Source organism: Salvia hispanica, chromosome 6, assembly GCF_023119035.1.
Source record: "Salvia hispanica cultivar TCC Black 2014 chromosome 6, UniMelb_Shisp_WGS_1.0, whole genome shotgun sequence".
NCBI lineage: Eukaryota > Viridiplantae > Streptophyta > Magnoliopsida > Lamiales > Lamiaceae > Salvia > Salvia hispanica.
Genome location: NC_062970.1, coordinates 9174932 through 9187359, shown reverse-complemented (window position 1 = coordinate 9187359; position 12428 = coordinate 9174932). Strand labels below are relative to the sequence as shown.

General features: G+C 36.3%; 2 protein-coding genes across 2 annotated transcripts; one reads left to right on the top strand and one right to left on the bottom strand.

The window, feature by feature from the left end:
* Nucleotides 1–990: 990 nt before the first annotated feature.
* On the bottom strand, nt 991–4512 carry LOC125192242 (sulfoquinovosidase-like). The gene is made up of 8 exons (XM_048089756.1): nt 3596–4512; nt 3387–3519; nt 3092–3307; nt 2783–2938; nt 2452–2704; nt 2003–2382; nt 1798–1914; nt 991–1731 (listed from the first exon to the last, which is right to left on the bottom strand). The coding sequence occupies exons 1-8, from the start codon at nt 4510–4512 to the stop codon at nt 1396–1398; spliced, it is 2508 nt and encodes an 835-aa protein (XP_047945713.1). The 3' UTR covers nt 991–1395.
* Nucleotides 4513–8851: 4339 nt separating this feature from the next.
* Nucleotides 8852–12386, top strand: LOC125193971 (rhomboid-like protein 20). The gene is made up of 8 exons (XM_048091943.1): nt 8852–9011; nt 9126–9226; nt 9972–10112; nt 10343–10409; nt 11034–11185; nt 11338–11439; nt 11594–11725; nt 11935–12386. Exons 1-8 carry the CDS (start codon nt 8987–8989, stop codon nt 12103–12105), a joined length of 891 nt encoding a protein of 296 aa, XP_047947900.1. The 5' UTR covers nt 8852–8986; the 3' UTR covers nt 12106–12386.
* The last annotated feature ends 42 nt before the right edge of the window (nt 12387–12428 follow it).

The window sequence follows — 12428 nt, the reverse complement described above, 5'->3', positions numbered from 1 at the left end:
AAATGCTACTAGTTTTAGAGTTTTCCTGCACTTTTGGATTTCATGTGTCGCAATTCTCTAGTCTTTTTGGATTTCATGTGTCGCTATTCACGATATTATGTGATTCTAAAACAAAGAATATAAAATATCTAAATTTTAGAATCATTTAATAGAGAAATCTGAAGAATGGATTGGGTTTAGGGTTGAAAATTTATAACACGAAAAAAATTCACAATTCGAATGGCTATCCGAACCCGAACAGATTGGTATTTCCCATGAACTTTGAAATTGGTATATAATATCACGAACTTTGCATTTTGTTTGGTATTTCCCAAACCCACTCAAATAATATATTTTCATCAAAATCTTATTTAACATAGGCAACCTTGATATGTTTTATAATATTTGAAACCACTTTTTAAGTTCATAACATGTAGCATAAAAAGTCACGTTGAAAACCACGTTGATTTAATTGTGCCAAGTATGATAAAAAAGTCTCATAAGTTAGTCAAATATAGCAATAAACATGCCGTGGGAAATACCAAACAAAATGCAAAGTTCGTGATATTATATACTCCCTCCGTCCCGGAGTATTAGACTTACTTCTTTTGGGCACATGATTTAAGGAATTGATATTTAAATAGTTAAAGTGGAGAGAGTAAAGTACGAGAGAGAGAAAAAGTAGGGGAGAGAAGAGAGAGAAAAGTAGGTGGAGAATAAAATAAGATATATGCTTTTTGCTAAAAAAGGAAATGAGTCTAATATGTTGGGACATCCCAAAAAGGAAAGTTGGTAAAATATCTAAATTTTAGAATCATTTAATAGAGAAATCTGAAGAATGGATTGGGTTTAGGGTTGAAAATTTATAACACGAAAAAAATTCACAATTCGAATGGCTATCCGAACCCGAACAGATTGGCCCAATTGAGATCCCTAGTCATTAATATAGATTGTTGATTTAGATATATTTTTAAGGACTCAAACTCGAAATAATCAAAGATTAAGGGAGTGTAAAATAAATTGGGGAGAGAGGGAATATCCCCCACACAAGTATTCGAATAAGCTGCTATTGACAAGTACCAGAACAACATAGACAACCCTTCACGTATTAACCAAGCAAAAATCAAAATCCTCCATCTTTACAAGCAGGTGCCTTGCATAAAAGTGAGTCCTTCTCATTTCACTTCATTAATTGCCTGCTTTCTGGTTACATTTTAACCAGTTACAAAAAACATTGTCACTGTTCTACTATAGCTGAATCAAGATTGACTTTTTAAAGCAGACTTGAACAGCAAAGAAGAATCTTTCTTGAGAGGAATCATGATCTTTTTTGGAGGAAGTGATGCTATTTACACTTTACAAATACTAATCACATGGTAAAATGAGAAATAATTTTCCATCCTAACTATTAGTGTATCACAAGATGTTGTAGTCTTCAAGGTTTTGTAGAAACATTTCTCCAATTTGGGATCCATCTTTGACAAAAATGGCTGGATATCCTAATGGAGCTTCCACCCAAGTTTCAAAACCTTGTTTGTGATGTAGTTTTCCTGTCCAAACATGCTTCCACACATGAGTCTCCCCTTGTGGGAAATACACCTTAACAACCTCCTTGCCTTTGTCGAGGACCGGCGCCACTAGGATCTCTGAGCCCACTAGAAACTGCTCATATCTTAGCTTGTGAGCATGCTCGTCTTTCGGGTAGTGAAGGAAGAGGTGGCGACACACGGGAAGCCCCTTTTCCGACGCTTCCTGCATAAACATAGAATTAGCTTTTGCTCTCTATGTAAGAGCTATAGATATTAAGATTTAAGAGACCTTTACTAGCTGCAGCCTGTAAAACTTCCATGCTTTGTATATCTTTGCAAATCTTGAGAAATGAGATAGAGTTTTTTGGTTGGAGTAGAACTGACTATTGCAGGATGGCTTGTTTCCCTAAATCCACAATGGCAACAAACACATGAGTATCATATCATAAAACTGGTGGTATTGAGCTTTTGTTGTGAGTTAAAATTTCACTCACTTCATGTGTACGGAAGACAGTGGTGAACGCGTTGAGCTCCATCCAACGGAGCAGAAGCTCCTCGCTCCGTTGGTACTTGAAAAACGGCAAGCTGACAGCACAGTATCCACCAATATCACTATGGTTAAATGCATAGCCAGATATCCCACTGCTTAACAAACCTACAACTGCACTTTTTATCCCATCATTTGCTTGCCAGCTCACCATTTGATCCCCTTCCCAGAATAGGCTAGCCCACTTTGGGCTATCTCGAAAGCCAGCCCTCATGAAGAAAACCAAAGACTCGCCTGGTCGGCTGCTTTCCCATTCCTCCACAAATTCCCTATTCACCCTAGCCCAGATCTCCGGATACCTGTTGTGGGCAGTGATGGGATCTTCTCCTGCAGTTCATTTGTTCTTTTAGTCATATTTGTTATAGGTAAAAAAGCATTTGATGTGATTACACCAACCTGAGTAGAGGCAAGCGTCTACGGGAAGGCCTTCGCCAAAATCAGCCATCCAACCCCGGACTCCATCATCCACCATTTCTTGCAAGATCTGCTTGAACCAAGCTGCTGCTTTCGGGTGTGTGAAGTCTATCATCCCAACATCGAAAGCTGTGTTTGGAACCATGTATGGTCCTCCATTTTTGTCTTTCACTAAGATATCCAACTTCTTGGCTTCCTCAAAGAGGTGCCTTCCCACATTTTTCTTGTCATCCATCTGCATTGATGAATGGTGAGTGTGACTGTCATCAAACAAAAATCTACAATCGCTAATCAACTACTGCTCACTACTTACTGGAGCTAGACAAGGATTGCAGTATGTCATCACTTTGATTTTCTGAGCACTAAGATCTTCAATCATCTTTCTCCAACCCGAATACCGAGTTGAATCCACTTCCCAATTCCACCATAGTTGTGACCCGATAACTGTCTTCCTCTGCCCCACCCAATCCTACACAACAAGCTCTAAATAAGAATTACAGACATCTCCTAAAACACTAAAAAAACGTCATAGATTCTATTTTCAAGCACACACAGGATAATATGATATCAATCAATGTATGTCAAGTTTGTCTACTTTGTGAAGGGAAATGTATATTTCAACCTGCAACCAAAATGCTGATATTGGTGTCTCCATGTCTTGCAGCTGCTCCCAGATATCACGAACCACATCTGTGCCTCCTTGCAAGCCCACCACAGCCCCCGATATTATCCACTCAGGAAGTTCTTGGGGTCTACCGATGGTTTCTGTGAAGCGCTCAATGAGTTCAAGCGGTGAGTTTCCATTCAAGATTCTACCTTCAAGCATGTCTCCATACATCTGCAGAAAATTAGAGGTTCAAGTTCAAGTCTTGTATTTAAGTTATCATAGCTTGACTAATGGGATTATCAGAAATCACCTGTATCTGGACTGATTCATCATTTGTTAGATCAAAAACTGAGTAGTTATACCCTTCAAGATAAAGTGATCTCATCTTTGAAGTGATGTAAAAAGGTGAAGGAGCATAAGTTGTGCTCTCATCACCTCCTGCCCTGCACTTGAACAAAAGAAAAGTTTATGATCATAACCATCATTCAAATATTCAATCTTATTTTTTTCGATCTTCACCTGTAGCTAACCAAATTAGCAGCAAAAGTGATAGGCTGATCCCCTCTTCCAATCCCTTGTTCTTGAACCAACATTGGGACCCTCTTTCCCTTCAAATCCATGTGAGAGAACTGCTCTCCAAAACCATAGAATCTCTCACTCCTCTCACTAGAATAAGTGAGGAAAATCCTATTGAAATCAAGACAAGGTGCCTTTTTCATCACCACATTCTCCTCTTCTAGAGGAAACGCAACAACCACTCTCTTCCTCAAGAAATAGCCAGACCATCCAACTCGAAGCTTCCGGATTCTCCCTAGTTTTCGAGCAAAGCCTCTGTATCCATAGCTTCTTGGAGAGAATTTCTTCTCCCCTACCGAATTCGGCCTCCCAAATCTCACTTGAAATGCCACTTGATCACTGTTTTTCTGATCAAACACCATCCAATACTTAGCATATGCACCTATCTTTTTCTCAACCAGCTCCAAACTCCCACTCTCCACACACCCTCTCTTGCCACTAAAAACCCTCCCTTTGATCAGCAGAGCAGGTTCTTGAAGATCAGATTGTTGAATGACTCTGATCTCTTCTACAGTTTGGTGATTGCACACAAGGCGGATGTTGGTGTCTTTGACAAGGAATGATCCCCTACTCTCTTGGACCTCTGTATCAGCGGCGGCTGCAGAGACGAAAGCCCGGCCCGGGACAGTGGACCATATGGATCTTGAGAGGTTGGGCTTGCGGCAAACTGAGAGAGACCCGCCATTGCTTGACGACCAATTGAGCTGGAAATCATGGCCTATGTCGTAGACTTGGTGTGGGGGAAGTGTTTTTGGATCGAAAACTAGACTCCCATGGATTAAAGGTAGAGTCTTTGGGTTGGAGGGGAAAGGGTTGTTGATGTGTTTATGGTGTTTCTTGCTTGTTTTGAATGATGTCATGGTATCTATTTCTCTTACATTATACAGCTCTTATATATATAGTACTGCTATATTTGTCTGGTTTCTTGGGTGAAATTTCTTTTGTTAGTAGTATTTGATTCGAAAAGGAAGACTATTTTGACTTTATTCCCTCAAGTTTCTTATTTGTAGTTGTTTAGTATTTGACTTTGTAAATGTAATGTATATGTATGTAAAATCGAAGATCGAAAATGGAAAACCAAAGATGGGAGAGAAGGGTCTGAATACGGATACTTTTTTCTGATTTTTGTCAAAAAAAGAATAATTCAAATTGAAGCTTCGATTTTGGGTTGCTATTCCTTGTAAGCAAAGTTTGACTATTACATCTATTGTAGGATAGGATGATGACAATACTATTGTAGAGTTGAATGTAGACGAGTTTCTAGAAAGATACAATTCCTTATGCATTAAGACGTATATAAGGCCGACAAATTATTTCATCCTAAATTCTAACACTGTAGGGAATAACATCAATTGATGATTTCTAACTTTAGTAATAATAGTAACTATTCTTCCCCTTCCACAAATGAGTAGTGTTCAGAAGAGTACAAATAGTGAAATATTTAGATTTATGTTGAAATTTGTCTGGGTTCAGAAATTGGGTTTCTAAGAATGTATCTGCCCTTTTATATGCGTCAGATGCTTTCACATTGCAACTCTCCAGATTCATTGGAGCTAACATGGCCCAAATATTAGAGTTTGGAGCTAAATAGTAACTCAAATTGCGAATTTGTTAATTTTACATAAAGTTTGAAATTTGAATTCAAAATAAAAAATTTCAATTTTTGCAATTCTCTTCTACCAAAATTTTACTGCGCTTACAATTCTCTTCTAATGTAGCGTTGTTTTGATTTATGATATTAAAAAAAAAAGAAAAAGAAAACTCTAACCTTACACACCGTCGTTTCAGCTCCCTCTTCAACTCAATTCCCTTCTATCAATCTTCACTAGAATAGAGATTTTGGGAATGATTTCAACAAGAGTCGATTCTCGATTGGGAGTTTTGAGGAGAATATTGATAGGGATAGGATTATAGGATCATGGGGTGTTATGATTTATCAAGGATAGACTAATTAAGATTTATGGACATATATTCAACTTATCACTGCAACTAGAATTAATGAAGGATATTAACCTCTACGATCCAAAGATATCTTTTGATATTATGAGGGCCCCTTGAACACAATCTCTTCATCTTTAAAAGAGCATTGCATGCATGTCTTGCATAATTCAATTAAAATTACATATTATGTCAATTTTACAAAAACTGCTAAAAGTTGTTACTTAAAAAATTTGCATGTAGGATTTCTCATGGAGATCGATTTTCCAATATATAGTGAAATTATTAGCTTGACGTCGCTCCCAGATGTAGATACACATCATATCGAAATGAGTAAACAATTTCTTGTGTTTATCTCTTTTATATTTGTGATTGTCTGTGTTTATTTCCAGTATCAAGAGCCAAATGTTCAAGAGGCATAAATTATGATGGGGATCGATGGAAAGATTGTTGTAGAGAAGTTCAACGATTTTGATTTTGGATGCTTGAATATGCAGATTGAGGATTATCTATACGGTAATGATATATGGAAACCTTTTAAAATCAAACCCGAAAAGATGGAACATGAAGAGTGGGAGTTGTTGGACAGCAAAGCAAAGCGTGATTAGATTATTGCTTTTGTGGCGTATCACACAACTACAACAATGTTGACGAAGGTGATGATGAAGACCTTGGTGCTGGAGATGTATTAGAAACTATCAACGACAAACAAGGTTTATCTAATTAGACAATTATTTGATTTTAGAATGTAAGGGGGAAAGTTGGTGCAACAATATCTCAACGAGTTCAACATGATTATTGCGTAATTGAACTCAATTGATATAAAATTCGCTGATGAAAACCATGTCCTAATTTGCTATCGTCCTTGTCTGAGAGTTGGGCCGACATTGTGACAATTGTCAACGCCATAAAGGCAAAAATGATATTGACAAAGTAATGATGATTGATGAAGAAATTCGACTAAGAGAATCAGAATCGTCTGCTTCGTGGTCAGCACTGAGTACAGAACATAGAGGCAGATCGAAGGGAAAACATAATCGTGCGAGATCAAGATCCAGAGGAAGGAGCCAATCCAAGAAGGATTTAGATCAAGTTAAATGCTGAAATTGTAATACTCTTAGCTTGATTGTCTTATTGGTCCCTTTATTTTCCTATAATACCATATTACTCCTACATTTGTTGTCCAAATTAGTGTATGTATGATGAAATTGCATTGTTAAAAACAAAAGAAAACAAAAGTGCAATTTGTTATTTAAATACGAAATTGCGTTGAACTATGGATGAAAGGTTGCCAATAGAATATCTACGAAGTTTTAATTTTTCTGAAATGTTGTTATGTTGTTAAAACGAAAGTATGGTGTCGAGTAATACAAGTATTGAATACCCACAAAAGTCGTCTTCAACAAGTATTCTAGTATATTTGTACATTTTGGATATCTGGTATATCTGATTGAGTATTGGGTATACACGATTACCTGCATTAATATTTTTCCTATAATTTTGCTTTTAAATATAGCGATGCTCACAACACAACCCCATTCTTGCACTCTCTCTCCGTCAAATCAATGGCGGATCCAGGGGAGGGCCTCCTGAACACCAATCTCCCCCTTACCCCGTTATAAATTCGCCATGGCTGCCCCCTCCACCGAAAGAGAACCACTATGTTTTTGGAATAGCAAATATTTTATTTACTTTTGTTTTGTTATGAATCTTACGATAATTTCTTTGAATTGAAAAATTAATAGAACTAACACACTTATGTATCTCTCCAAAGCTCGTGCAAAATGCTTGTTAGTTTATCCATTTATTTGAAGTGCTTATATAACGTTTAAAAGGAAAGTGGAGCATGGGTTGGTGTCAGAGCGGATCCAAGAATTTAATCCAGAAGAGGCAAAAATATATATACAAAGAAATTTTTAAGTGTTTTGAGGTGGAGCATTTATTAAGAAAATTGAAAATTTTGCAAAAATTGATAAAGAAAATAGCAGGAGTATAAAATATATGCATGTAAAACACAAAATATTAGTCAGTCCATCAAATCTTGTGATCTAACGGTTAGATTAATGTCACGTGTCATTTAATAATGTAAAATTTTAATCTAATAATGTATAGTAGTTGAGTCATTTCATTTTCTGCACTCGTTTTAGAAAAATGATAGTAATAAATAGTTAAAGTGGAGAAAAAGTAAAATAAGAGTGAATAATGCAGATAAAACTCTTATCTAAGTTATTCTTTCACTTACTTTACTCCATCTCCATTTTAACTATTAATAGTATCATTTTTTTCAAAACAGAGTGTAGAAAATGATATGACTCAACTACCGCAGAATGGAGGGAGTTGATTTTAGTCAAATAATGCAGCTCGACTATTATTATCCCTATAATTTCTTTTAGATAACATTATCTTATACTTTCAAGTTCAGTTTGGTTTAATTAGTGGAGTACAAATTTGCTTTGAAATCCTTCCCCAATTGCTCCAATGCCTGCAAATTAATGGTGGATTTAGGCATGACTCTTTACTATGAGTTCTCTATTTGTCTACATGGTTGATATTCATGAGAATACATGGATTCTCTATGATTTATTTTAAACTTTGTAGTGATTTGAAATTAAAGCAATGACTTGTAATTTAAGTCCGTTACCTTAATGGTCATTAAAATAAGCTAGAGGAGATGGTGATAACTGATAATCAACCTGTGTAGATATCTATTGATCATAGGGTTTGTGTTGGTTTTGATATCGGCGCAAATATCTCTTTATTGAACGGGGGTTATATATCTATAATATAGTATTGTGACAACTATGTTAAAATTATGTAAAAAGATGCATAAAATAGGTTCAAAATATTGTGACATGAACCAATTTTGAAATTAAAAGTATTACTCGTACGTCTAAATTTCAAAATCGGTCATCTATATTTGTTTGAAAATAATTTCAATCCTATATATTAAGTCTGTTAGTTTTTGATAAATACAAAACAATATGTTATACATTGGCCTCAATTAACATGAACCTTTTCTTTTAAATGTATCTCAACCATCAACCAAAACACAAGTTTGACCGTTAAATTTTAGAAGAGTTATTTATTTTGGATTAAAATATATTCTTTTAGAATAAAAAAATTAACAGATTTAACATATAATATAAAAAAGTTTTTGAAGATAAATATGACTAATTTTTGTAGATTTTACCGGCCCAATTAAAGATTGGAGCAGCCCGAACCCGTTTGTGAAACCAGATGATTTTAGTCGATTTCGACGACCTGGAAAGAGAGAAAGATTTAGAGAGAGAAATTATCTGGGACAAATCCAAGAAATTACACACACATACAAATACAATACAACCTTTAGAAGACATCGATTCAAGTAATTGGCGTGGTCGTTCGTTCTCCCAGAAAATGAACGGCGGCCCTTCTGGTTTTAGTACGTTTATCTGCCGATTATATATCTTTTTTTGGGTTTTAAAGATTGAATTTTTTTCGTTTTTTGAAGCTATTGGAAATCGACTTTTTGCCAATAACATTTTTCTGTTGCCAGATAATGCGCCGGTGACGAGAACGATTGTGATTGTCAGTGCTCTTTTTACAATCATTTTTGGGATCCAAGGTCGTTCTAGAAACCTCGGTTGGTCATATCAGGTTCTCTTCTTATTTTCCTTTGAATTAGTTTTTTTGTTCTGAATTTTATCGCCCAATTTATTTGTATTTCTTATTATTTGTGTTATTTTATATTTTTTAGTCGGGTTTATGCGGGTTGTAGATGCTGGCTTCATATTTTGTCTGATGTAGTTGTAGTTTGAACTGAAAAATTTGCTGAACTGATTAAATTAATGTGATTGCTAATTGGGATATTTTTGGCTTGGATGGAGTGGGAGGCTGGCTTACTTGCAGACTTGAAGATTTTGCATCCCAATTCCCAAGTGAAAATGTGCTCTTGATTTTATGCAAACCTTTGAAGCTTTTCCCCTTGCTTTTAATGTCCCATTGAATTGGTGATAGCTAGACTTCCAGAGTTTATAGGAATACTTAAATGCATTTTAGAAAGGGGGTGATACAAAATTCTGAAAGTGTTTAGATGAACATCAATTATTACATTAAATGTGTTTACGAAGATTAAACTACTTGTGCTCATTCAAGTTTGAGTTTTACTGAAGCTGGTAAAGCTCAAATAGACAAGCTTAGATATGATCTTGACAGTATGTAGTAAAATGATTAGTTGTAGTGTGCTTGGCTTGGCTCAATTTGTTTCAGCCCCTATTGGCAAATAACTAAACTTTATGCATTCGTGGTACTGTCACTAACATGCTCGTCATTTCTGCATTACTTTTGCTCACACTTTACACATTAATTATTTGCGTCATTAACTTGGTTCTTATACTGGCAGGACATCTTCAGAAAACTTCAAATATGGAAGCTCATAGTTTCAGTTTTTGGATTTTCATCTACACCAGAACTTTTATTTGGAATATATCTTCTGTACTACTTCCGTGTATTTGAGAGGCAGATAGGTTCTAATAAATACACTGTAAGCCTTGTTCAAGCTCAAGTTCTATGCATCTCAATATGTGCCATGTCAGATAAAAAGTATTCATCAATCTTATATTGCAACTATATAACCATATCCCTATGAAGTTGATGAAATCAGAAAATAACTCAGGAGAAAAATTGTTTCAATCAAGTGAATAATGAACCCTGAATTCTGTTGATACTTTATCTGGTTGGCGGTTGTGAAACTTGTGATATTCTTTTCTACAGGTTTTTATCATATTCTCCATAGCCATCTCGGTACTGCTTGAAGTATTTGCGCTATTACTACTTAAAGGTGCAACACTTTCTTAATCTCCTTATATGTCCTTGTATTGAATTTGATTTTAAGCAACATGCACATTCAATACGGGAAAACTGAAGCCCAAATCCTTTTAGATGATGCATTGAGTAGTGACACACTGTTGAGGGATGCCTTCATGACTTCATTAAATTACTCGTAAAATGCAAATTTGGGTATCATTATTCATTTGAAACCATGTTAAAACTGCCTAGTGTGTCAGCACCCAATCACCGGCTTTCTTTGTCACAAGGCTGTTTAACTTAATTTCAACATAACGCCCTAGTTCTTAGAACGAACATGTTTTGGTTGAACAATACCATGTCTGGAAAACTCTTAACTTAATTATTGGCTTTCCTAGTCATTTTTGGAGATTTGAATCTTTGATGTTAGGATTTGTAGCATTTACTGCATGCAGTTGCCTTCTTTCATGGATTAATTGGTCATGTGCTGTTTCCTTAATGAGCATTTTCCAAAAAATAATTCCCTATTTATATCAAATTGAATAACTCTCTCATATAGTTCTGTACTTAAGAAGTGAAGTGGACAGACTTTGTCGGAAGTACATTTCACATACGCATGTTATTCCTTCTGGTAACTTGTCCTTATTTTTTTTGGCAGATCCCTCCTTGAATATACTGACATCTGGACCCTACAGCCTTATATTTTCTTCGTTCGTACCCTTCTTTTTTGACATTCCTGTTTCAACGCGGTTTCATGTGCTTAACCTCAAATTCTCCGACAAGACTTTTATTTATCTAGCCGGTCTTCAGGTAATTCACCAGTATTGGTGTTTTTCTATTACTATCCTCAACTCATTTGATTAAACACAAGGCATAGCCCTGTTTACTGTTTACATATTTTTTTTTAATTTTGCATCATCTGCTGATGTCTGTAAATATGGTGCCCTGTTTCCTTATTGCAGCTATTTTTGTCATCTTGGAAAAGATCCATGGTGCCAGGGATTTGTGGTATTTTAGCAGGGTCCCTGTATCGCATGAATATTCTCCGTGTACGCAGGATGAAGGTTGTATCCATCTTCTTGTGATCAGTGCTCTCTAATTTATGATTTCATCTCCCTCCACAATGCATTTTGGCTCACACCCTCACGTACAGATTCTTTTATGGCATAAAATTGCTATTGAGCTCTACTGACTAAGCTTGTACTTACCAATTTTTAGTTTCCTGAAGCTATTGCTTCATTCTTCTCAAGATTGTCTTTGCCATCATCGATGGGAAGTAGTACGCCAGCCACTGGATCATCTAGGAATGTTGTAGGAAGCGCACCAACCTATCCTGGTCGCCAGATGGAGGTAAAGTCTATCACGGGTTTCCTTGTTCAAGAAATGAATTTGGTTTATTACCTCTGAAGATGAATACAACTAACTCGTTTAACCTTGTTACATACATGGCTCTAGTCCTGATTAGGTGGCTTAGGTTTTGGATGTTCTGAATTCGAATTATGTAATATCTCTCTCTAGTAGCTGTATTTGACACTATTATTGGGTTTCTTTGGCTCCAGGGGAACTATCCAGCTCCGACCCTGTCAACATCGATGGAACCACCAGAGGACTCCATAGCCACACTGGTCTCAATGGGCTTCGACAGGAACTCAGCAAGGCAAGCCCTCGTACGCGCCAGAAACGACGTTAATGCTGCCACCAACATCCTCCTCGAGTCTCAGGGGCATTAAGCAAATCATCAAACTACGGTTTCGAAGAACCGGACAAGCATTCCATTCAAGGGTGACACACGCAGTTGCATCAACATGTTTCCACAAAGCATTTTGCGGGTGGCAGGAGAATTCTTATCACTGTTATATTTTTCAAAACTAGACTTCTCTCACTAAGAAGGAATCAGGAAATTGAATAGCTGTAAACATGATGCTATGTGCAGTTTGTTTCTCAGTAGTAGTACAGTAGATTCCCAAGTAAACTAATGGATCTCATTAAAGTTAAATTGACTTCGTTTCAACCCTTTCCTTTTCTTTTCTTTTGAAGCTAAGGCAAGCAGAAG